At 60.7% G+C, this 25876-nt stretch overlaps 1 protein-coding gene across 1 annotated transcript in view; it reads left to right on the top strand.

The window, feature by feature from the left end:
• Positions 1-22648, top strand: part of SDC3 (syndecan 3) — a 35697-nt gene extending 13049 nt beyond the window's left edge. The window contains exons 2-5 of the mRNA XM_053210320.1: positions 13256-13373; positions 15342-15955; positions 17778-18069; positions 18461-22648. Of these exons, the coding sequence (XP_053066295.1) occupies positions 13256-13373; positions 15342-15955; positions 17778-18069; positions 18461-18627 (1191 nt within the window). The 3' untranslated portion in view covers positions 18628-22648. The remainder of the gene's footprint in view (positions 1-13255; positions 13374-15341; positions 15956-17777; positions 18070-18460) is intronic.
• Positions 22649-25876: the final 3228 nt, after the last annotated feature.

Genomic DNA, 25876 nt, shown 5'->3' with positions numbered 1-25876 from the left:
GCGAGGTGGTCCCTTCATTTAACCGCTTACCCGACGTGGACCCTGAGTCAAAATCTTCAGCGTCTCTGGGAACCCTGTTTCTGGCCAGAGCATTTCCGGACCCAAGTGCAAAGATGAGGCCCAGCCGCGAGATGCCGAACTTGGGGCCCTGAGCCGGGATGGGGGTAGGGAAGCTTCCAGGAGGAAGCGAGGCCCGAGCCGGGCATTGAAGGTGCCAGTGCCTGGGCTTTTGGAAGTGCACAGGGACACTTTTGGTTGTCACCGTAACGGGCTGCTGCTGGCATTTCTGGAGGGGAGGGGAGTGGTCGTGGCTGCTAAGTGGTGGCAGTGTCCCGTCCAAAGGACCGTCCTGCCCAGGTGGCAGTAATGTTCCTGCTGAGAGATGCCATTAGGTCACGAGATGTGGTGAGGATGCTTCTGGTGGGGGGTCGGTGTGGACCACGCTCGAGTGACACTGTCCCTGGCACACTGGAGGGGGGGGGCAGCCCACGGGGGAACAAGACTGGGTCCCAGGAACAGTCCTCGCGTGCCATCTAACTTGGAGCCTCGCTTTCCCAGTCTGGGCCCTTCTCCTGTAGGCGCTGACCACTCCAGTCCCTGGGCCGGGCCCCTGGGACGCATCCGTCCAGCCTTCTGGAGGGGCGCTGCCCTGGCCTGGGGTTGGGCTGGCCCCGGCGGAGCGCCCTGTGGGGAGCGGGGCCAGGCCGGTGGGACTGGGGCTGGAGCCTCTGACCTGCCTGGGGGAGGGGGGGGGGGTCAGGTGATGGGCCAGGTGAGACCCGAAGGCGCTTTTGGTCAGGGAATCCGTGTTCAAGTGACACGTGAGGAGCGGAGGGCCCGTCTCATCTTTGGGCTGCAGGGCATGCGGGGGCCAGGGTGCTCAGGGTCCCTAAATCCCTAGTGGGCGTCTGGACTCCCTCTGAGCGCGGGGGGAGAGGGTTCTGCCTTTTGGCGGTGGACTGAAGACAGGCTGGCTGGACACAGGGATGTGCCGGACCCACGGGAGGCCAGCGGATGATGTCAGGGCAGGGCACGTGGGGCCCTGGGGTTGTCTCTGGAACCCTCCGCGCCACGGTTGGGACGGAGGGCCAGGGCGTCCTGGCGGAGGTTTTGGCTTCCCCTCCTCGGGATCCTTGGTGGCCCCTGCTCCGCAAGGCTCTGTGAGGTAGGTCACCCCTTCCCCTCTTAGGGACCAGATGGGGGGTCCGGAGCCAGGGACAGGGAAGCTTGGTGCGGCAGTGGACCGGAAGCAGTGGACTATGCGGGTGCAAGTGTCGTGCCTGAGTTCACCCTGGTAGGGGTGTCTGGGGGACACGGGGCACCTGCCAGACACAGGCCCGGCCCTCGGGACAGATGGGCGGCTGTGTGGAGAACAGAGAGTGGACACCAGCCTGGGGGGTGGGTGGGTGGGTGATGGTGGCCGCCAGCTGAGATGGGCGGGGACTGGTACCGGGGAGCCACGTGGAGCGGGACACGGGGTGAGGGATGGGTCCTGGAGACATGTCTGCCCTCAACATTGCTTAGACGGCCACCGGGGGCAGGGGACCGATGGGCTCGTCTTCACATCCGGGTGTGCTTTACCTCTGGGGCCCTGCCCCCTTTCCTGGCAGGGCCGCATCCTTATGCCCCTCCCTGAGGGCAACCAGGGGTCTGGGCACGGACACAGGGCACCCCAGAACTGCGGAGGGCTGGAGGTGGGGCACTGGGCTCTGGGGGCGGGGAGGGGGGCAGCCAGCCTGACTTTGGAGCTGCCTCCCTTCTCCTGGGTCACTCTGGGCCAGGCCTGCCCCCTCCCCGTGGTCCCACCTGCAAAGCGGCCTTTGACAAGAGCAGAGGAGGTAGCTGCCACGCTGGGCCTGCCCCACTGCGGTCGGCAGAGTCAGTGTGTGCCCTCCTGGGGGTGAGGGCTCGGGAGGCTTCACCCGGGGCTTAGTTGGGGGATACTCAGATGGCAGAGGAGGTGAGCTTTGCCCCTGCTCACCTCCTTTCCCATCTGAGTATTTGAGTTTAGGCTCTGCTGTGTGACCCTGGGCAAGTTTCTTACCCTCCCTGAGCCTCAATCTCCCATTCATTCTCTCCCCCCACCCCAGCCCCGACAAACAACAGCTTTATTGAGATTGAACTCCCCTGCCATGCAATTCACCCATCCAAAGCATCCAGTTCAGTGGTTTTGAGTACAGGGTTACACAGCCGTCACCGATTTTATATGTTTTTAGCAGCCCCCAAAGAAACCCTGTACCGTTTAGCAGTCACTCCCCATTTGTCCCCAGTCCACCGTCCCTAAGCAGTCACTTCTGCTTTTGCTTCTACGGATTTGCCTTCCTTGGACGTTTCGTACGAGTGCAGTCGCACAACGTGTGGTCTTTTGTGACTGGCTTCCTTGACTTGTCGTCACGTAGTTCAGGTCCGCCCGCGCGGGAGCGTGCACCAGAACCTCGCTCCCTTCTCTGTGGAGCAACGTCCCGCCGTGTGGACGTGCCATCTTTTATTTACCTATCAGTTAATGGGCACCTGGGTTTGGCCGCTGTCTGCCTATTATGAATAATGCTGCTATTTTTTTTTTAATGTTTATTTATCATCGAGAGAGAGAGAGAGAGGGAGAGAGAGAGACAGAGCGCGAGCGGGGGAGGGGCAGAGAGGGAGACACAGAATTGGAAGTGGGCGCCAGGCTCCGAGCTGCCGGCACAGAGCCCAACGCGGGGCTCGAACTCACAGACCGCACGAGATCATGACCCGAGCCATAGTCAGACGCCCAACCAACTGAGCCACCCAGGCGCCCCATATATACATATATATACATATATATATATTTTAATGTATGTGGACATATGCTTTCGCTTCCCTTGGATACACACCCCAGGCGTCGAATTACTGGCTCATCTGTAACTCTCCGTTTCACGTGTTGAGAAGCTGCCAGACCATTTTTGCAAAGCGGCCACCCTGGTGTTGATCCCCGCCGGTGCGTGAGGCTCCAGTCGCCTCGCCAGCCCTTGTTATTTCCCGGCTTTCTGGTCACCTTCACTCTCGCATCCGTCCGTCCCTCGGGTATTTATGGAGCATCTATATTTGACGAGGCGGGGTGCTCGCTGCAGAGTTAGGGGGAGGACTTGCCCCTTGAGGAGCTGTTTGGATTCAGTGGCACAGTATCTCCAAAAACCTCTGTGTGCCTAGGGGCAGGCGATAAAGACGATTGGGGGTGGAACCTGGGGGTAGTCAGGAATCACGGGGGCCCCTGAGAGCAGAGGAAAAGAGAATCTGTGTGTGCTGATGACCTCCCGTGTGTCACTGCCATTGCTTCAGTCCTCATGACCCTCTGCGCTGTATGGTCTCATTTGCAGACGGGAAAACTGAGCTTCAGGGCCAGGCAGCTTGCCCCAAGGTCACCGAGCTGAGAAGTAGCAGGGCTTTGGGCCAAGAACCTGTTTGGATAATCTCACTTAATCCTCCCAATGCTTTGAGGTTGGTTCTATTCTTATGCCCATTTAGTAGGAGAAGCAACGGGGCTCAGAGAGGTGGGCTTATTTGCGCAGGATCACACAGCTCCCCGGGGGCCGGGGCTGGGATTTGGATCCGAGCAAGCTAGCTTCAGGACTCCTGCTCATTGCAAGGCCCTGCGTGGTGTCCTGGGACTCAGGAGATGGGGGGGGGAGAGCCTGGGCACCTGTCTGCTCCTCCCCTTTCCCGGTCAAACCCATAGTGCCGCACAGAGGGTCATCTCGGGCTGGGGCCCTGCCATGTCCCCCTGCCCGCCCCGGTCTTTTGGTCTTGATTCTTTGCACCCCACTCTCCCATCTGGGCAGTGGCCATGGTGGACCCGTATGGCTCACTACCTGAGTCTGGCTCATTCCATCCCTTGGAGCGGAGCAGCTCAGAAGCCAGTGGGACAGCTCAGGGCTGGGGGGCGGGGGGCGTGGCGTCTCCACCATGTGTGAGTTATAAATAACACAGCAGATGGGATGGTGAGGGGGTCCACGGCCCGGGTCCGCGAGGAGGCTGGGCTTGGACACACACAGATGGGGACACTTTGCGGGTGTGTGTGTGCACCGTGTGTCCTCAGGGTGCATGCTGGCACGTGCCTGAGAGGTTCCGGGGAGGATGACAGAGCTATGAGGTTTCCCAGGACAGCTGGAAGGGCTGGGCCTGCCTTGGGCTGCCTCCAGGGTCTGTTCAGTTTCTCGGGGGAGGGCTGGGGGTCACCTGGCTTCAGGTGGCCCCCAAGATCGGGCTGAGGATCCTGCCCGTTGGGCTGGACTTCTTTCAGGTTCTGTGGGCATGAGAACCAGACACGTGGCCCTGGGACCTCTATGTTCTCGCCCAGCGCCTTCCCCACCCCCAGGCCTCACTTCCACCTGCCTTGGCCGCCCCCCCCACCCCCCCCCACTATTCTGACTCATCGCCTGAGTTCTCTGTGACCTCCAGCAAGTCGTCTGACCTGTCTAGGGAGTAAGGAGGACCCTTTCGCCTGACTCCGTGTAAGGAGCCTGGCATTTAGCAGATGCTCAGTAAATGCTGCTTCCCCCCCCAGCCCGGGGCCCGGTTGTAAAGCGGCTGAAATCGAAGGTTCCACTGGGAGCCTGCTAATCTGCAGGGTTTTGCATATAATTTGCATAGTGATTTTATGAAAAAAAAAATGCTGGGATGAGTCTGTTTCTCGTCCCTCCTCCCAGCTCAGTTGGAGTCCTCCCGGTTGGCTTTTGCAGGGACCAGGGAGAACCTTTGTCCCGCCCCCTGGTTTTAGGTGTGGGGAGACTGAGGCCAGAGGACAGGGCCCCACGCAAGATCACATAGTAATTGGAGGCGGGACGTGGGTGGTGTGGGTCTGTTGAGGGTGATCCCGTTTACGGGATCCATTGAACAAGTATTGATGGAAGCTGGCTGTGTTCCAGAAATACCCCGGGCCCTGGGAACACAGGAGTGGCCTTGCCAGACCTGGTCGAGGGCAAACTGAGGCCCAGTGAGGTGAGAGCGCTTGACCGGGGCTCTCTGGGAGCCCGGACTGGAACATCTGACCCCCATGCTGTCTTGTTCCTTGGAGGCGTGTGGGCCTCAGGAGTGGGCAGGCAGGCCCAGTCCCCTTGATTGTTGGCGGGGATTTTTGCAGAGGCTGGGGAGTCCGTCCCAGAGGCAACTGCTGGTGAGTCATGGGTGACGGGTGGGGCTGCTCACCTGAGCCGCGCCGTCTGTCCGGGGAGGACTTACCCTTCATGTTTGTTCATCCCCAGACGTCCAGTCTGTCTGTCAGTGCCTGTACAGGGTGCTGTGCGGAGGTGGGGGGACTGGTGGTGGTGTGGTCCCACCCCTGAGGAACTTCCTGGTGGGGCAGGGAGTAGGTGTATGCTGTAGTACAAAGAATGTGGTCTTCGCGGTTCGGCTAATCCTGGGTTCAAATCTGGCCCCCGCCGCTGCCGTGTGACCTCAAGTCAGTTGCTTTACCTCTCTGAGCTTTGGGATGCGCACCCGTGAACTGGGGATAATAACCCTTCGCCGGGAAGCTGTCTGGGAAGAGAACCGAGGTGAGGTGCATAGAGAGAGTCTGGCACGTACTGAGCGCTCCCTCCGTGGCCGCCAACTCTTGTCCATGGTAAGGGAACGGAAAGGCCCAGGCCTCGTCTGGAAAAATGCCCGGGGAAATGAGTATCACGTGACAAACTGGGATAATCTGCGCGCCTGCTCCAGGGGTCAGGAATTCCCTGAGCCCAGGATCTGGTGTCAGTGAGGCTGGGGTTCAAGTCCTGCTGTGCCCCTGCTAGCCTGAGAGTGTCCCGCCATCCCCGGCACCTTGAAGGGTTTAGGTGGGGGGAACAGGAGGGGTAGGCAGCTGGGGGAGGAGGCCTCAGTGGGTGGCCCTGCTTTCAGGCACCAGCTTGGGGACAGGAACAAACGAGCAGTGTGAGTCAGGATGGCCAAGAGGGTGGCACTGGACAAGGCAGGTGGCTGGGGCTGGCGGAGCGATGACGGGGCGTCCCAGCCCGGGGTTGGGGAGGGGGGGCCGCTTTGCCCAGGGTCTGGACGGAGGCTGCATGGTGGGCAGCTGCCTGCACCCCCAGCCGGGACCGACGGGGATGACAGGGCCAGGAGCTGGGCTGGCGGGAGACGGAGGGTGAGTGGGTGTCCGGGCCAGCCTGCCCCCAGACGTTTCCAGGCCTGGGGAGGGAGCGGGCCCCGCCAAGCCATCCCGTCGGTGCTGAGACGTGCTGCCCAGGCTGTGCCGGCTCCACCGGGCTCTTGTGTCCTTCCCTTCTGTCCTGCGTGTCCTTCTGTCTGCCCATGAGCGTCCTCTGGGACGAGCTTACTGGTGGGGTCTCTGCAGGATGAAGGGGCCCAGGAATTGCCAGACTGGAGAGCGGCAGGGATGGGGACACAGAAAGAATGTGCTCTTTATTTATTTATTTTGAGAGAGAGGGAGAGCACACACACGTGTAAGCAGGGGAGGGGCAGAGAGAGACGAGAGGGAGAGAGAGAATCCCAAGCAGGCCCCATGCTGTCAGCACAGAGCCCGATGCGGGGCTCGATCCCACAGACCGTGAGATCTTGGCCTGAGTCGAAATCAAGAGTCAGATGCTTAAACCGACTGAGCCACCCAGGCGCCCCAAGAACGTGCTGTTTCTAATAATCAAAGGACTCTGAGTTTATCATAGAACATTTGGAAAATACAGACAGGTCCTGAGGGGAAAAAATGAAACACTGCCTGTCATCCCAGCACCCAGAGAGTTTCTGGAAAGCCTTAGTACGATTCGGTGTTTAGAAATCCACTTTGGTACGGCGTTCTTTAAAGCAGGATCGTGTTGTCTAGTTTTTTCTAACTTGTTTCCTAAACTTAACGATGATAATAGTATTCATAGCCAGCGTTCACTGAGCGATTCGTTAATGTGTCAGAGTCTCCTGTGCACCCGGAGTGGGTTATTATCTTTGTTTACCAGGAAAACCAGGCCGAGAGAGTTAAATACCTGCCCAAGGTCACCCAGGTATTGAGAGACAGAACCATCTGTACGATCCCATCAATAGCCGAGCCGCATTGCCTCCTGACAACCAACGCGTGCATTTCCCCCTGTCCTTAAATATTCTTTGAAGCAAGTAAAAAACAAAAACCTTCTGTTCCCCATTCATGCCTTTTTAATGGCCTGAGAAAAGACAGCGCGGGCTTATGAAAACTCAATTATTGATAGCTACATAATATTCCATGTTATGGTTATGCCTTCATTTATTTAACTAGTCCTCTGTTGGGAAGGTCGGTTGTTTCCACTTGTCATCGGTAACATTTCCCCGGGTCTCTTGAACTGGAGGACTGGGTTCCCGACTGCCCAGAGTGTCAGAGTCAGAAAGGCCCTTAGAGCACCGAGCGAGTGAGGCATCGGGAAGTACGGAGAAGGGGGCTGGTCTGGGGCTCAGAGGCTGTGGCCTCCGGCGCTGGGGTTGCTTGCTCTCCGGGGCGCCCTGGGGGGGTGTGGGCAGAGGTAGTGCTGCCCAGGGGAAGGGGGATTCCGGGGAGGTGGGGGGGGCACAGGGGTGTTTTCCCACTCCCTGAGCTGCCCTGGTGGGAGATTGGAAGTAGGCTTCTGGAATAAGGGCAGTGGGACAGGGTACGCCTCTGTGCTTTGCTGACTGTTTGGGGTGTGTGTGTGTGTGTGTGTGTGCGTGTGTGTGTGTGTGTGTGTGTGTGTGTGGCGGGGTGGGGGTGGGGGGGTCTGTCAAGTTTAGCCTGGGCCTTCTCTGCCCCTCCCCCCTGCCCCTCCCCCACGCCCTTCTCTCTGGCCCTTGGGCTCTGTGGCCCCTTCCCCAGCAGGTGCCACCTTCATGCCCCTCACCCCTCCAGCAGCAAGCGAAGGTGGCGGGTGCTGGGTTCCCAGCCAGGGCAGCTGTGGACTGGCAAGGGGGTGGGGACCGAGGCGTCCCCCTTCCTGGTCCCGGCTCTCCATTGTGAGCCCCCCTCAGCTGTCCTGCTGCCCAGAGCCTGGCCCCGGCCCACATTCCTGCCGTGACGCTCTGGGTCTCCGGGTTGGAGCTGGTGAGCGTGAGGGGCACTGAGTTCTCACAGGACGGAGGGCCTTCTGGGGACAGGGACTGGTGGGGACAGAGCCTGTGGGGATCCAGGGGGCTCTGCCGAGACCACCCTGCTCCCACCAGCTAGTGGTTGCGTCACTGTGTGTCCCTGGACGGATCCCTTGACTTTCCTGAGTGCCGCTTGGCAGGCTCGGTCCCCACCCCCACCCCTCTTAGCAGGGACTGGGGTGATGCAAGCCCTTCCCCTCTCTGAGCCTCAGTGTTCACATCGGTAAGAAGAAAGGGTAGAACCCCGTGATCACTGAGGCCTAGTTTGGCCTTGAGGTGTGGACCGAGGTGGGAAACGTGCTGTGGTAAGGCTGACCACCAATTATTCTGTGCCACCTGTGTTACTAGTGTCCCCGTGTGACCGAAGAGAGGCTCAGAGAGGTTAAGTAACTTGCCCAGAGTCAGCCAGCAACTAAGCCGAGCTGGACTTGAACCCAGGGCTGTCTGAATCTAGAGCTGGGCTCCCAACTCCTGCTCACACGCCTCTAGTCACTGAGAGCGGGGCGCCTGAGTCTGGCTCATGCAGGGCAGGAAGCTTGGGCAGAATTAATTATACTTGATTTTATTCTTAGCTTTTGCGGCACGATTAGCAGTGCTCAGGGGTGCTGGGCTCCTGGCCCCCTGCCAGCTGACCTAATTTGTGTGTCTGCGTCTGTTTCTGTACCTTACCCTTTCTCCCCGCTCATCCAGCCTCTCTTTTTCTTCTCTCTGCACCCTCCCCTGCTGTGTGGCCTTGGCAGGGCCTCTTGACCTCTCTGGGCATCCGCAGCCTGGGTGTGACCGTCCCGATTCTATTTCCCATCACGAGGATGGCGAGGCTTGAATGAAGTAAAATCTTCGGAAAGGATCACGGAACGCTGAGCGCATAAGGGACACTAGCTGCAACTACGTCCATTTATCCAACTCTGGATGTTGGGTCCTGTGCTCAACCCGTTACCTGCGTGATAGTATTTGATTCCCAGAGCAGCTAGAGGAGCAACGCACTATTAGCGGCATCCCCATTTTACAGATGAGAAGGCTGAGGTGCTGAGAGACTCAGAGGCTTGCCTGATGTCCCACGGGTAGTGGGGGAGCGTCCGGTCCATTCCGGCTTCACCTCTGTGCTTTCCTGTTTCTCAGGGAATGCTCTTGATGGGGGAGGGCAGGTGATAGGGGCTGGGCCTGAGAGACCCCAGACTTCGAGTCTGGGAAGGAGGCTGGGGGCAGAGGGAGGCTCCCTGGCTTTCTCCCTGAATGCACCCCTGCACTCAGAGGGGAGGAGACATACCTGAGGTCCACCTGATTTGGGTCCGTCCCCCCCTTCCCCCAGGTGGCAGCCCCTTGAGAAGGGCTCACCCCGGCGTTGTGTATGCTTGTTTGCACCCAGAAAGGAAGCCTGCATGGTGCGTGTGTGTGTGTGTGTGTGTGCGTGTGTGTGTGCGCGCGCGCATGTGCATGAGGGTGCGGGATTGCCTGCTGGCTGCAGTGTGTGGGTGTGTTAGGCGCGTGGATGCGTTTATCAAGCATGAGGGGGGGTTTACCCAGCGGTGGGGCGCAGTGGGGGGCAGGGGCAGGCCACAGGGTCCTGGGGCCTTCGGATTCAGTTCTCGTTTCAGGGGATGGCATGGATAAGTATGCTAATTATGCATGGAATTATGCAAATGGAGAGGTCGTTTGGGGGTCGGAGGCTGTTGTCACCATTCTCCCCTGGCACTTTGTGACTTCTGAGTCTTTCCCTGCTGCCTCCCAGGCTCAGCTCCCAGCCCCCATCTCTTTCCTCCCTCCTCCTCCTGGTCCCCTGGGAGCTGCAGCCACCAGCACCCCTGCAGTGTTTCTGGGGGGCACCCACTGAGTTCCGGCCCCTCCAGCTGGCCCAGGGAGGGGTCAGGCTGGCATTCAGCTGGCCGGGGGGGGGAGGGAGCTGGCTGGGCAAGATGGCATCCTGCATCCCCCTACCCCCACCCCCACAGGTGTCCCTTGCGTTAAGCTTCCCAGGACGAGTTCAGGGGTGACCGGGCTGTTGGCCACCCCTCCTTCCACCTCATCTGGGGGCCACTTACTATGCAGAAAGGATGTTCTCTTGGATGTGGGTTTGGAAAATCACTGAAGTGGCCCCTTCCCCAGCTCTGTCTGATTGCGCGCGCGAGGCTAAATTAAGATGTGAGAGAATTCGCTCCCCGCGCCTGCCACTCTCGCCTTCCTGCTTTCTCTCTCACTCGCCCGCTCACCGCGTCCTCCCTGCACTGCCCCCTCCGCCTCCCCCCTGTGCCCCTCTGACCCCTGGCTTCCCTCTGCCCTGCGCCTCCCCCCTCGCCCCTCCCCGTCGTCCTCTCTATTTTTCCACTATCTTTCCCTCTCCTGCCCCCCTCCATCTCTGTGGGAAGCTGGAGCTCCTGGTCCTTAGCATGGAGGAGATGGTCGCCATGGTAACGGTTGTCATGTCGATGGCTACTGAGCTAGGGATGAATAGTATCTAGGTGAGAGCTACCTGAGTGGAGGCTGATGGGTTCACAAGAGGCTCCATGCTTGTCTCGGGGCCTCAGAGCTGCACCGTGTGCCCCCCGCCCAGTGCCTGCCCCCGATGCGTGGCCCTCTTTGTACCCAAAGGCGTGCCAATGCAAGGTGCCTCTCTGAGGCTGCCTAAGGGTGTGTGCGTCAGGGTGTGTCTGTATATGTTCTCTCTGTCTCTGGGAGTATCATTTCAAGAGTCTGTGTGGCTTTGGGGCGAGTCTTTGGATTTGGGCAGGCCCTTCGGGGAGCAGATTGTTAGGGGCTATTGCATGGCATTGGTCACCCAAGAATCATGAGGACTCCCTATTTTGGCTCCCATGTTGCCTCCAGTTTGGGCACCCCCCGGGGACCTCAGACTTCTTAGAACCCGTCCTCCCGGCTCCTCCCTGGCCTTTCCTGGAAGGATGGAAAGACAGTGAAGACAGCTCCACTCCCAAGCGCGCTGTCCTGCTGTGTGGCCCTGAACAGGAATTGCACATCTCTGGCTCCTGGCTGCTTGCCTAAGAATTAGGCAGAACGTCTCCAAGGGACTCCAGCTTGGCTGGCCCAGCTTGAAGAGGCTGGTGGTGCAGGGAGCCTTCTGCTTCCCTCACCGGGGGTCCTGGGGGTTCGTTCTTTTGGGCAGCGGGGGCAGAGATGGGAGCTGGGGCAAGTCGGATGATAGCTGCTCTGAGCTCCTGGAATGTCTGAAAGCGAGAAAGACCCAGCAATTAGTCACGGGAGCAATTACACTAATTGTTCCACTCCATGACTCATTGGTAGCAAGTAAATACTGATTAATTCATTACTTTGCGTGTGTGTGTGTGTGTGTGTGTGTGTGTGTGTGTGTGTGTGTGGTAACAGGGGTGGGGTGGCAGGATGGAGGGCATCTCCTGGCTTGCTGCCCTGGCCTCTTGCCCCGGCTGGCCTGGGGAGGGCTGCGGAGCAGGCGGTCGAGGCTGGGGCAGGAAGCCAGGGTTGGGGTCCTCTCTCTAGCTGTGTGCAAACCCCAGAAGGGGGCCCATCAGGGGGCTGAGGACCGGCTCGCGGCGCTGGCCCGGTCCCCTTCCTGCTCCACACTCCGTTCGTGGTTCCCACGTCGGTCAGACAGTGCGAATGCTCAGACTGTCCCTCAGATCTGCTGAACCACCGAGTTCAGTGTTCACGATATTCTGACGTGCGGTCAGGATGGAAAGGAACCGGTTTCCAGGATGGAGTTGTCAGTTGGTCGCTGAAAGCCTCCTGTGATGGGGCTTCCGCAGCTGCAGCTCCAGCCCGCCCCTGCCCCGGGCACTAGTCCCATCTCCCAGCTCAACCCCGTTTCTTAACAGGCATTTCCTGAATACCTACTATGTGCCGAGCAAGGTCCCGCCTCCATCCATCGAGATGTAGTTCTGTAGGGCGGGCTGTCACCCAAGCAGACCCAGCTCACAAGTGGTGATAGGCGTGAATTCAGAACCATAGCATCCTCGGAAAGGTCAGAATAGGGTGGGGCTTCTCGAAGGAAGTAGAGTGGAGGTTCTCTGGCCAGACATTGGACGATGAGGGGATGGGGAGGAAGAGTGTTCTGGGCGGAGGGAACAGCATGAGTGGACAGGAGAGACCAGGCACATTCCGGGAATAGAGAGCTGCCAGCGTGGCTGGAATCCAGCAATTGGAGGGGTGCAGAGGGACCCCGGATGAGGCTGGAGGGCGGGCATGGCCAGCCCGGGGAACACGGGCTGCACTTCCCCACCTCGGAGACTTGGCGTATTTCTTTCTCTTCCCTCTGCTGGAGATGCCTTTCTCTCTTGTTCCGTTGTTTCAGCCCCAAGCGCTAATCCCTCCAGATCCGTCTCACTTTCCTGGGGAAAGCCCTCAGGGGCAGGGACTGTGGCTTGACTTGGCTTGGAGCCAGGGTCAGAAGTGTAGCAGGGGATGGGGCCCCGGCTGCCCCCTTGGAGGGGGAGGGACTCCTGCCTTGCTTGCCCCTTGTGCTGGCCATCCTCCAGGGTTGCAGTGGGGAGGGACGGCCCCAGCCCCGGGCCTCCCCAGCTTCTGACACTGGGAGGAGTCTGGGGAACCTGCAAGGAGCAGGGCTGGAGCCTACACTCCCTTCTCTCCCTCCACCTCCCCACTCTTACCCAAAGTACCCCCCTCCCAAAGCCCCTCGTCTGCCTAAACCCCGTGTCCGACTAATCGCATTGCCTTTGAGACTTCGATTGGGTCCCCAGCAGAGTCTGAATCTCGTCGTGTCACGTGCTCTCTGGTGACCTAGGGCAGCTGGGTGGGCCTCAGCTGCCTCCTCTGCAGAACGGGGCTGATGACCGTGGCCACGCCAAGAGTCCCGCCAGGCGTCCCGGGCACCACACACACATCCGCACGCCGTGTGCTCGCGGCACCAGTGAGGCAGGCACTGTGGGTAATGAGTACAGAGCGGTCACACGTTTAGTAAGTGATGAAGGCGGGACTCATCCAGCGTTCTGGCTCTAGACCCCCGGTCTGCCGCCCAGCAGTTCTGATCAGGGCGTCTGGGAGTGGTCCGGGTCCCGGTGGGGGCAGGAAGGTGGGGCTGCTGTCCTAGCCTCTGGGGGGGACCAGGAGGTGGTATTCAGGCCCGCCCTGGCCCTGTTGGCCCGTGTGGTGGCCACGCCTGACGCTGTTCCTCAGTCGCTTGGCCCACGGATGTGTCTGCTGTCCCTCTGGGCACGTCTGGGCCGCAGGTGCTAAGCTCTGTGCCCGCCTCTGCCTTCCTCAGGCTCAGCGCTGGCGCAGTGAGAACTTCGAGAGGCCCGTGGACCTGGAGGGCTCTGGGGATGACGACTCCTTCCCCGATGACGAGCTGGACGACCTCTACTCGGGGTCCGGCTCGGGCTGTAAGTACCCGCCTCCCCCGCCCAACCCCTTGCCCTGTGCCTGGGCAGTGCCGTCTGCCTCCGGTGCCCCACCCAAGGCTCTGGGATCACTGGGAACAGGGGCCCATGCAGGCTGGTTTCCATGGTGGGGGTGAGGGGCCGGGGTGGTCAGGCAGGGGAAGCTTCTGGGCCGCAAGCACGGGGAAGGGCAGCCCGTCCTCCCGGGGCTGTCGCCAGGGCTTTGAGACCTCAGAGCTCGGGACTCGCCGCTCCCCACGGTTCTCTCTGCACTGTTTGCGTCTCCCCGAAGACCTCCCGCCTCTGCTGGGGAGCACGGACGCCCCTCAGTAACCCAGTTTTCAGTACTGCCCTGACCTCTTGGAGGAACTTAGTAGTCACTTCTCGGATCTGCAGGGGCGCGTCCTCAGCAGAAACCATTTGACTGACTCCGCTTAGGTCAGGTGGCCCCCTTCCTGTCCAGTCAGCTGTGGCCCAGGGTAGAGTTCAGGGAGCGGTGGAAAGGGGCAGACGCCTCCACCAGCGCCTGGGACAGCCCAGTTCTGTGGCCTGGGAAAGGCCAGGAGAGTAGTGTGAGGTGAGGGAGGTTGCCCCCGCACCCCTGGTTTGAATCCCGGCTTCGGCGCTTAAAACCTGTGCCACCTTCAGCCACTCTCCCCCTCTGGGTCCCTGTGTTCTCACCTGGGAATCATAGAAGAGCTGTGCCTTCTTCTCAGAGCCTCTGGAAGGCTTCGGCGTAAGGTGTCAGGGTCTGGAACAGGGAAGGAGTTTAAAAATGGTAGAAAAAAGGGGTGTGTGTTCGGGGCACCTGGCTGGCTCAGTCGGAAGAGCTGTGACTCTTGATCTCGGGGTCTTGAGTCGGAACCCCGCTTTGCGTGTTGAGATTACTTTTTTTTTTTTTTAATTCATTTATTTATTTTGAGAGAGCGAGAGAGTGCAAGGGGGGTAGGGGCAGAGAGAGAGCGAGTGAGAGAAAATCCCCAGCAGGCTCCACACTGTCAGCGCAGAGCCCGTGGCGGGGCTCGAACTCACGAACTTCGAGATCATGACCTGAGCCGAAGTCGGACATTTAACCGACTGAGCCACCCAGGTGCCCCGAGATGACTTTTCTTTTTTTTTTTTTTAAAAAGGGGTATGTGCTGAGATTGGGCCCTGTGAGAGGACAAGGCTGTCTGATGGGATGGTAGGAGGTCTCTGTGCTATGGGCCTGGCCACCCACAGTCCTCTACCTCTAGTCTCCCCGCTTTAGCCCTACTCCATGTAAGCCTCTTGCAACATAATCTTCATAAAATCCATCTCTGCTGGGTCATGTCTCTACTCCTGAACCTCTCTGGCTGCTCTCCACCCCTCCTCTGCCTGATCAGGGGCCCAGGGAGTGGGCTGCACCTTCTCTCTCTCTCTCTCTGTCCCCTATTTCCTCCTGGGCCCCTTCCCTTGTCCTGGCTCAGAGTCCACCAGACTGCTCAAGCATTTCCCTGTAGGAAGGGCTCCTTCTCCTCCTTGCTGTCTTCCTGTGGCCTGTGCCTCCGGAGAAGCCCTTAAGCGCCTCATGCTCATGGCGGGGGTTTATCCAGGCCTGGCTTTTCCCAGAATGCCACTCCCCTGCTTCCCCCCAGCTTTTAGCAAGATCTGCAGCCCGTAGGGCTTTTAGACTGCCACTAGGTCCAGGCCGGGGGGGTCTGGAAAAATCAGAGAAGACTTCCTGGAAGAGGTGACCTCCCTCCCCTGCCCCCACCCCCCGAGGAATTTTTGGCTAGGCAGGGAAGGCTTAGGGAACATGTACCAGCTGCCAACCAGCTGTTGACCTGTGGGCAGGCTGTGCCTTACGTCTTTCCCTCATCTTGTCCCGGGGAACTTGCATGGAGTGAGGGCTGGGATCCGCCCCATCTTGGTGGCCATTGCTTACCTGGGACCCTCCTGCCCTCACAATCAGCCAGCTCCCTAGCTCTCTCCTCTTCCCCACCCCCTCAGACTTCGAGCAGGAGTCGGGCATTGAGACAGCCATGCGGTTCAGCCCAGATGTGGCCACGGCAGTGTCCACCACACCCGCGGTGCCGCCCACCATGGACATCCAGCCCGTGGGCACCCCGTTTGAAGAGCTCCCCTCCGAGCACCCCACCCCGGAGCCAGCCACCAGCCCCCCGGTGGTGACAGAGGTCCCGGAAGAGCCCAGCCAGAGAGCCACCACCGTCTCCATGCCCACGGCTACCACTGCTGCCACGACCGCGGGGGCCCTGACCGTGGCCACGGTGCCCGCCACGGTGGCCACCGCCGCCCCCAGCATCCCCGCGGCACCCCCTTCCACGGCCATCACCTCTGTCATAAGGACCACCGGTGCACAGAGGCTTCTGCCTCTTCCGCTGACCACGGCAGCCACGGCCCGGGCCACCACCCCAGCGGCGCCCTCGCCTCCCACCACGGTGGCTGTCTTGGACACAGAGGCCCCGACACCCAGGTTGGTCAGCACAGCTACCTCCAGGCCAAGGGCCCTTCCCAGGCCAGCTACCACCCAGGAGCCTGACAGCCCTGAGAAGAGCACCCTGCCCCTGGGGACCACGGCCCCTGGACCCACGGAAGTGGCTCAGGTGAGCAGTTTGGGGGAGGACAGGGAGCGAGAGCAGAGGCGGGTGGGTCGGGCCTGGGCAGGGGAGGTTGCAGCTGGGCGGGGCGGGGACCAGGAGGGTCTGGAGATGGGCCAGACATGGCTAGAGAGGGTGAGGCCAGAGGGCCAAGGCTGGGGGCTTGAAACACAGGATGGGGACAGAGGTCGAGGTGGATGGGGATGGAAGGGAGACTGGCCCTGGGGCTTAGGATGTTGGGACAAGATAGGGATAGGGAAAGAATCGGGTAGAGCGCGGTTGGGGCGGGGTGGGGCGGGGCAAGGGGCCTGTGCAGGGCCAGGGGGCAGGCATCCTGGAGTGAGCTCAGGAAGTCGTCGATTCTTTCTGTACGTCCATTTCCTCACCTGTGAGAAGGAGGAAATAATAGGACGCGGACCCTAGTGTTGCGGAATCATCCAAAGTGCCTAAAACGGGGCCTGGCAATGGTAAACCAGCCAGAGGCTTCGGTATCGTCACGGTCACCGTCATCGCCATCGTTGTTAGTCTGAGGGTGACTGGGGGGGCAGGGGGAGGCCGAGGGAGAGGAGAGCCCTCAGCTCACGTGTGTGGTGTGCTGCCCGGGTGGCCGGCTCAGAGCTGAGCGTCCCCGTGCCCTCCCTCACCCTGGCATCCATGCTGTGGGTGGCACTGCGCCTTCCTCCTGCTGCAGACCAGGCCTCACCCGCGATGGCAGAGTCAGCATCTGAGCCCCGCAGTTGGCTCTAGAGAGAGGCCAGGGCATGTGTGTGTGTGTGTGGGGGGGTGTTAGGGGTGAGGGGTGGAGGGCTGAAGGGGGGAGGATGCGGACGTCAGGACTGTGGGGGTGCATGGGATCAAGGAAGTGGGAGCAGTAGCCTGGTCCCTGCTGGGTGGGCTGGGCTAGGAGGGGGAGGAGGTCGCACTGATTGGGGTACAAAAGCCCTTTGCAGCCGGCCTCACGGAGGGAGGAGGGCCCTCAGGTGGGAGAGGTGCCTTCAGGTCCCCCTCAGCCTCTCTGACTCCCCAGCCCCGGCCAGATGCAGACCCTGCCCTCAGCTCCTCTGAGCAGCTGGGGCAGCCTGGTACTTCCCAGACGCTGGCCAAGCAGGAAGGGGAAACAGTGACAGGGGATGGAGGGAGGGGCACCAGGCCCACCTCGCCCTGCTCACCCCCAGGCACCTACATCCTTGCCCCAAACCCAGCTCTGGTCCTGCTTCCCCCTGGTGGGAGCCGCCGGGCTGGTTTCCTGGACGCTTGCCTCCAAGGGGCATCACACTCTGCATTTGTACACTTGAACTGACCCCCGGGCTGAGGGCCTCACCCCTGCCCCAGGTACGTGGCCTGGGGACCAGGCAGCACCTAGCAGTCCCCAAACAGCAATTCCACAGTGATCTCCCAACGATGATCGTTATTACCAAGAGGCGGCTAGAGGGGGAGGTGACCGATGGGGTGGGGATAGGATGTGGCCAGGTGAGAACAGAGGCGGTGTGGGGTGGTTACAAACCCGAGACGTTGGAATTGGGTGGATCTGGATTTTAGTTCTGCTTCTACTGCTTTACTAGCTGTACGTCCTTGGCAAGTCACTTAACTTCTCTGAACCTATTTCCAGCCCTATAAATCAGGGGTAACAGTACCTCCTTCACGGGGGTGTTGTGAGGGCAAAACGCCCATAACGTGTTTAGCACAGTGCCTGGCACATAGCGAGTGCTTAGTTAAGTAAGTGTCAGACCCACTGGGAATGCGGGGTGGTTTGGGCAGAGGTGGGGGGGTGCCCCATGGCAGGAGGGGCTGAGGCCTGGCTCCTAGGCTCATGCCTCCCTCCCTCCAGACCCCAACTCCGGAGTCCGTCCTGACCACGATCCGGGATGAGCCAGAGGTGCCCGTGAGCGGGGGGCCCAGCGGGGACTTTGAGCTGCCGGAGGAAGAGACCACACAGCCAGACACAGCCAATGAGGTGGTGGCTGTGGGCGGGGCTGCAGCCAAGCCGTCACCTCCACCTGGGACGCTGCCCAAGGGTGCTGGCCCAGGCCCCAGCCTCCTGGACAATGCCATCGACCCAGGCAGCTCAGCTGCTCAGCTGCCTCAGAAGAGCATCCTAGAGCGGAAGGAGGTGCTCGTAGGTGAGGCTTGGGGCCTGGGAGGAGCCCAGAGCGAGGCAGCTGGTCGGGCCTCAGTTTGGATGTCTAGGGACCCGAGAAGAGGTCAGGGCGTGGGGTTTCTAGGAGCCTAGTCTCCTAGGAAGGGAAAGCTGGGGACTCAACCCCCAGACCCTCCTTTTGTTTCCTCCTCTGACCTTCCCCTGTCCCAGGGTCTGACCCTGCCTCCACATCCTCCTTCCGGCGAGGTCTGTGAAGGCCAGCCAGCGCTGCCCGTGTGAGAATTGGCCACCCCGCGCCTCAGATTCAAGGCTCTGAGCCCCCTCCCCGCCCGGGGCCCTCTGCCCTCTCCCCAGGTTCTGAGCTTGTCCCCAGCTTGTCTTTAGCCCTTGACCTCTGCCTTCTTTCTCCGCAGCTGTGATTGTAGGCGGGGTGGTGGGCGCCCTGTTCGCGGCCTTCCTGGTCACGCTGCTCATCTACCGCATGAAGAAGAAGGATGAGGGCAGCTACACACTGGAGGAGCCCAAGCAGGCCAGCGTCACGTACCAGAAGCCTGACAAGCAGGAGGAATTCTACGCCTAGCGGAGCCTAGTGGAGCCACAGTGCCTCCCGTAGCCTCAGCGTCACCCCTCCGCCTAGCCCCCGGCCCGGCCCCACCAGCCCTGGCCTGGGACTGGGCCTGGGAGGGAGTCTGGCCGCGGTTCATCTCTGCCCGCCCTCCCAGGGTCTGCCCAGCCAGCCAGCCTCACGCAGATCTTACCTGAGGGACAGGGGGCACTGCCATCTGCCCTAGACTGTGTGCCCTTACCAGCTCATCTCTTGTCCCCCCGCCCTCCCCACAATCAGCCTGGGGCTTCAGGACCTCGTGTCGGCCGGACAGGAGGAAGGAAGCTCCGGATTGGCTGGGAGAAGAAAGGGTGGGGCTTGAGATGGGCTCCAGGCCCCAACCTGGCCCCCCCCCAGGGCCAGCTGAAGTCTCGTTTCGGAGGCGGAGAGGCATGCAGGCTGGTTTCCAGGACGAGCGTTTGGCCAGCTCAGCCCTCGACATCATCGAGACACTGCGGCCTCTCACGACCGTCCCGGGGCCCCTCTCTGCCCGGGAGAGACGGTTCCTCTCGTCACCAGCCTGTTTTGCCCTGGCCTCTCTGGGGTGGTGGGGCCATTCTCCCCTGGCCCCTGCCCAGTGCCCACCTACCACAGGCCTCACCTCATCCCAGCGTGCCCCTAAGGAATCGACTTGCTAAGAGTGCTCTGGCGGCCACTGGTGAGGAGGGGCTGGGCTGCCTGGGCCTCCCTCCCTCTTGCAGGCGGACTCTGCACAGACACCATCTCCCACACGGTCACGCATGACGTCACACACGAAGGCGACGACGCGCAATGACAAAACCTTGCGCGGTCCCGCTCACCCAGCCGGTGCAGACCTGTCACAGACATGCTTCCAAAGATGCTTATTCTCACGTGTTTCTCACCCCGCGGCCCCCCCTCCCCCCGCCCCCCAATGCTGACAACAATGCAAGGCACTAATCGTCGTCCCCTGATGGTGGTGACAGTGTGGCCTGCCCCTCCCTCTGTCCCCCTCCCCCCATGTACACTGTGGCACCAGGCAGGCTGTCCCCAGCTCCCGGGCTCACCGGAGAGGGTGGAGTCAGGCTGGAACAGTCAGCCCATATTGGGTCCCCAGAGTTGCCCTGCCACACTCAGCCCCTCACCACGACGCCAGCACCAACCACGTGGCCGCCGCCCCCAGCATGTCAGATACGATCCCACGTGGAGGTACAGTCTCCCCCCTGCACAGCCCCGTGCTTGTGCTGCAGGGGAACCGGCGGGCTCTTGCTTGCCTCTCCTGAAATAAAGTGGGGGGGGGGGATGCTGCCACAACCCCCCCCCCCCCCAGGGCATTGCACATCGTTGGGCCTGCTCCCCTCCCCTCCCCTCTGTAGCTCGCTGAGGGGTGAGTTCGGGGTCAGTCCCCCACTAGCTAGGAGCCTTGCTGAGGAAGGCAGGCTGGTTCCTGGAAATGTGGAGGGGGTTTGGGTCACCCAGGACCACAAGGCCTGGGCGGGGAGGGGTGTGCGGCCTGGCTCCCGGTCTCCCTGTACCCTCTCCTGCTCTGAGCTAGGGGCTGACTCTGCCTCCCAGGACACAAGTCTCCAAAGTGCCTGCGAGGGTGGGCCCTGTCGCCTGGGCCTCCTGCACCCTCCCCGCGGCCTCACCAGGCCCACCTCGGTCCCGCCCTGGGGCCCTCCCCGTGGACACCTGCCCGCTCGCTGGCCAGACAAGCTGATGGTTCTTGAAGCAGCCCAGCCAGACACACTGCCCCAGGCCGGGAGCTGAGAGCAGGTGGGGCGGGGGGGGGGGGGGGGGGGGCGTCCCAGGCCCCGGCCCACCTCCCCCTTCTGTGTTACCCTTGCGAGGGGGCCGCTTCTGTAGATATTTTAAATGTGGGGTCACAAATCTCCTTGGGGGAGGAGGGTGTGCTTGGTGGGGGCTCCTGAGGACACAGGATGTGGTCTGAGTTGGGGTTGGCTGGTGCTCACCCCCCCCCAACCTTCAGCCCAGATTAAAGTCAGGATCCCAGCTTTTATTTCTGTTCCCTTTTCTAGACTCCCTGGCAGCAGATTTCTGCAGGGTGAGGGGGGTGGGGGGTGCCCGAGGCATTGAGAGCAAGGGTCCAGGGAACTTCCACACCCTGTCTTTTCCACCATCCTGCTTCCGGGCTGGGGCTTTGTCTTTCGGACTCAGTGTCCCCCTGGGCAGGGCCTGGAGGCCTGTGAGGAGCCCAGCCGGTCCCAAACTTTGTGATGGGCAGGAGTGAGGGGAGGCACCCTGGGCCCATGATTTGTTGAAGGTGAGGCGACCTGGCCTCAGTCATCCCTGGAGCGTGGAAGGGCGGGGGAGGAGGGACTGATGTCCCAGCAGCTCCCCGGTGGGCTGTTGTGGGGGGCCAGCAGCTCTGGTGACAAGGCCTGGGCAAGCCAAGGCTGAGAAGCCAGGGAGCATGGAGGAGAGGGGACGTGAGCCCAGGGATGGTGGGCCTGGGGTTGGAGACCCCTGCGTGGACCACATGTAGCCCATGGTGGGGCGGGGCCTGGCAAGGACAGAGGAGCTGAGCTTGGTCTGGCTGGAGTGGGCTTGGAGTGGCCCCCTGCAGGGGTCCAGTCTGGTCCCAGCAGGCCTGACTCCCCACGTAGGGCTGGCTTCTAACTTGGGACTTGGGGCTTTGCCTCCTGGCACACGGGCCTCTTCTCTCTGTCCTTAGCGTTTGAGAGAAGGGGCCAAGGGCCTTGTTCATGGAGCCCTGGACCTGAGCCCAAGGCCCAGGCTTTATCCTCGTGGAACAACACAGTCTGACTGGCCCAAGTTCATTCCGGCCAGCCCGGCTGGGGCAGGGCAGTCCAGGAGAGAGGTCGGTTAAAAGGATGAGCTGGGGCTCTCCGGTGCAATGTGGGTGCGGGGCTCTCTCTCTGCCTGGGCACGAGGTGTGATGCAAGCAGGGCCTGGGCAGATGGGTCCCCAGACACACCAGTGTGCTTAGGGAGGGTGTCCCGCAAGGCCCTGGCATTTCCTAGAAGCCGGGCCGATTCCAAAGGGGAGGGGGCTTGTGTGGCCCGAGAACCTCTCTGGGGCCTCAGCTGCCAGGGAGGGTGGCTGGGGCCTCGGGAGGTGGGGTTCGGGCCCTCGCTCCAGCTGTGACTTCTAGAACCCAGGTTCTGTCTCCCTAAGGGGCCACAGGGGCATACCTCTCCTGAAAGGTGCGTCCCCTTCAGCCCTGGAGGGGGCTGGGTGGCAACCAGGGCTGGGTGAGGCAGGTCTGCGGTCCGTGGCTTGGGGTGCTCAGGCCAGATCCCCGCCGGGGCTGGCAAAGCCATCTGTCCAGGCCTCCAGGCTGGGGCCCCGGGCGCAGGAAGCAAACCTATCTTGGCCTCTCCGGTGGGGCGGGAGTGGCCACCACCTCCTGGGCTCTCCCAGATTTCTCCTGACAGCCACCACCCTGGACTTGCTTCCTCAGGCCTCCTGCCTGTAAATAGAAGCCCACGAACTGTACAGATTTACGGAGATGCCAAGACTGGGTCCTGGAGTTGCCATCTAAGGGCTGATGGGTCCAGCATCCCCCGCCCCGGTGCCCACCCGGCAGCTTAGTGCACAGCGTGGCAAATACGTGTAAATACTTTTCGTAGGCAGTGTGGCTCCAGAGAGCCCCCTGAAGACAGTGTCCCTCCCGTGCGTCCTTTCTCCTGTACAGAACCCTTCGCGTACCCGGCCTGGGGTGGGTGGGAGTTTGTCCTTACCTCCCCCAAGCCTTCCCTGCCCTTTCTCTCCCACCCCCCCCCCATAACCTGTTTATTAACCATACCTGTCCTGAGTTCACGGCCAAATCTCTAAATAAGGAAAAGCGGAGGGAAAAGACTGGAAAAAGAGACCCAGGTGCCTGCCCCCCCCCCCTCCCGCCACTGGGGGTACTCACCTGTCCCAGCCTTGTGAAGGAGCTGTTTGGTTGTTTTGTTTTTGTTTTCTGTTTGGTTGTTCTTTCTTTCTTTTTTTTTTTTTAACACTTCCCGTGCTGTGCCCATTTATAAGAGGAAATAAAATTAAGCTGAAATGATACAGTGTGGCCTGAGTGTGAGATAAACAAGGAGGCTTTGGGGGAGGGGCGGCTCGTGGTGTTCCCCCCCCCCCCCCCCCCCGTCAGCCACTTTACCCTTCAGAAGAAATTGAGAACCAAGCAAGGAAAATTGACCGGCAGCCTCTCGCGGGAACCATTATGGTAAAAGCGACCGTTGGTTGAGAATGTTCAGGAAACCACGAAGCTGACTGTGGTAAGGCCGCCTGGGGGCTGCGGTTGGGCCGGGGCCAGTCTGTGGTGGCGTTGGGGGCCCTGTGGTCCCCCCCCCCCCCGGCCAAGGGGAAAAGAACTGGTTTCAGGCCACAAAGGGCCTGTTGGGACCACAGGACATCAGAATCAGATTGACTAAGGCCGGACGGCTTTGGGGTCGGGAGGCCTGACCCCTAGGGTCACAGGGTCATAGAGCTGGCAGGGCCTCGGGCCAGCCCCCGGCCCTGGGCCCTTTGGTGCAGAAGTCCTTGTGCCTACCCCTGCCGGCGTACCTCTTGTGACAGGGCTTTGGTGTATCCTGGGGACCAGTAGGTCACTCTACCTGTTGAGAAATCCTTTCATTTTTAGCCAAAATTGGCCTCTCCAGTGTTTCTCTTCTCTGCGGGCACACCAGGCTCTGCCCTCTTGCCCCGGGATGGCCCCTAGGCGTGAGTGTCACCGTCGTGAACTTCTCTTCTCCAAGGGAAGCCTCTCCACGTGTCCGGCAAGCATTTCCTGCAGGAATTTATTTCTCTTAAGACGTGATACTCACACCGGGTCTCCGTGTTTCCGGGGTGGGTTGCCGTCTAAGGCCTGCGGATCCGTTCCTTCTTCCCTGTCTTCACTGAAGTTTCTTAAGTGCCTGCTCTGAAACTGGGGGACGAGGTGTCACCAGCACAGACCCAGCCCCTGCCCCACGGGGCGCGTACAGCCTCCTGGGGAGCCAGGCCATAACCAGAGGCCCGTGACCGTGTAATGACTCCAGCCTGGGGGTGGGGGTGTCTCCTCAGCCACCCCCTCCACCCCCACCCACCTCACTGCCAGACAGTTCTGGGACGGAGCTCCCGGGCCTGGGTCCTCGCTGTGGGACCTCAGGCCACTGGTCCCCTGACAGCCCTGGACCACACAGCTATAAAAGGGGAGAAGGGACCAGTCCGGCGCTACGTCGAGGTTTGTGACAGAACCGGACCCCAGTTCAGAGCCTGCTGTGACGTAAGGGGTTGGCCTGCCACCACTCAAGGCCCAGCTCTTGACACGGCCTCTCCTCCAGGAAGCTTCTGGAAGGTCTTTGCCTCCTCTTTCTGAATCCCTACAGCCTAGAGCTGTCTCCCCACCTGCAGGGCCCCCTTCACCTTCTCTGAATTCTCGTGCTGTACATCCCTCTGGTACCCTCAGCCGGAGGCGTGGGGACAACATGCTTCTGGGGTCAAGTGGCCCCAGCTGCGCACTTGGGCACAATGTTCTCCCTCTCAGAGCCTGTTTATTCACATGCAAGTGTGGGCGATAAGGCGGGTATTTGGAGACTATGGTGGAGATTAACAGGTAACATATAGAAAACAATGAGGGGCGGCGCGGTTAAGTGAATTTGGCTCAGGGCACGATCTCACGGTCCATGAGTCCAAGCCCCGTGTCGGGTTCTATGCTGACAGCTCGGAGCCTGGAGCCTGCTTGGGATTTTCTCTCTCTCTCTCTCTCTCTCTCTCTCTCTCTCTCTCCCCCCCCTCCCCCACTCATGCTCTGTCTCTCTCAAAAATAAATAGAAACATTTAAAAAATTAAAAAAAGAAAACAATTAGCATGACAGCTGAGTTCCAGCCCTTCTGTGGCTTCGGTCTTTCACTTACTTTAAATGTTTACTTATTTTTATTCTGAGAGAGAGAGAAAGACAGAGAGTACAAGTAGGGGAGGGGCAGAGGGAGAGGAAGAGAGAGAATCCTTGGAGCCCGACACGGGGCTTGATCTCACAACGGGTGACACCATGATCTGAGCCGAAATCAAGAGTCAGAGGCTCAAACGACTGAGTCACCCAGACGCCCCTGTGGCTTCGGTCTTTTACAGGCAAACCTTTATGCCAATCCCAGCTCTGCTCGCTGACTAGCTGTGCGACCTCGGGCGGCTTATTCAAACCCAGGGCTCAGCTGCCTCGCCTATAAAATGGGGACAATAGTGGTACCTGCCCTATGCGTCCGGTGCTTTGAACCGTGCCTGGCTTAGGGCAGGGGCTCTACAGCTGGGGGCTGTTTTCTCGCCCTGTTGCTGTCATATTATCGTTGTTATGATTTGCAGGGCCCAGCATGCTGCCTACTGAATGAGGAAATGACCCAGAACCTGGGTAGAAATCCAAACGTCAGCGTCAGCGCTGGTGTGAACGATGGCTTGGGCTGGGGCCGGCGACGCCCAGGGTCGGTGCCCGGAAGTCATACACAGGGGCCTCGCAGATGGGCGCGTGGGCACACAGGAGCTGCTGGGAGGTGTCGCGTTTCTCTCCGGGCCCCTTGGCACAGGGATGGGCGACAGGCAGAGGGGGAAGGAGGAGGAAGCTCGGCCTCCAGGCCGCCCACCCTGTCTCTGCCGACCCGCAGGGGGGCAGACGGAGGGGCCAGGCTTACGGCCCCCAGAGCTTCGAGCCTTCTAGCCTTCTCTGCACTTGGGGAGGACAGAGGCTGGACCTGGCGTGCGAGCGGGGGAGGGGATTAGGGCCAGGGAGCAGATTGCCAAAGCGCTGGGGTGAGACACCGTGCGGGGTGCCCTGATGGGGGGAGGGCGGTGGGCACTTCTCTCATGACCTCATTACAGCCTCGGGCCGGTCTGGCCTCCTGGTCGGTGGAAATTGAGGCTCAGAGAGTTCGAGAAACCTGAGGCCAGAGAGCTGTGAAAGAGTGGAGTGGGAGCCAAACCTGGGTTTCCCCCTGGTGCCAAAATTCAGTTTTACCCTTTCATTTCCTTCCTCTACCGATAGCTGCTGTGCGAGCACGGACGGGTTCCTAAGCGTCTCTGAACCTCAGCGAGGCCGTCAGAGAAACAGAGGCCCCGGCGTAGGGACAGACTCAAAAGATATGTTAACGCAGGACATATTTGCTGGGCGCTTTCTCGTGGTCAGTGCCCATTCACAGACGCTCCCTGCTTTCATCCTGGGAGACCCCGATTGCCCCCCACCCCTCACAGATAGAGACAGCGAGCCTGTGAGCAAAGCCCCACACTGCGGGGGCACTTCTAAAGGACCGATGACCCAGTTTCT

The sequence above is a fragment of the Acinonyx jubatus genome, chromosome C1 (assembly GCF_027475565.1).
Source record: "Acinonyx jubatus isolate Ajub_Pintada_27869175 chromosome C1, VMU_Ajub_asm_v1.0, whole genome shotgun sequence".
Lineage (NCBI taxonomy): Eukaryota > Metazoa > Chordata > Mammalia > Carnivora > Felidae > Acinonyx > Acinonyx jubatus.
This window is presented reverse-complemented; position numbering and strand designations above follow the sequence as displayed.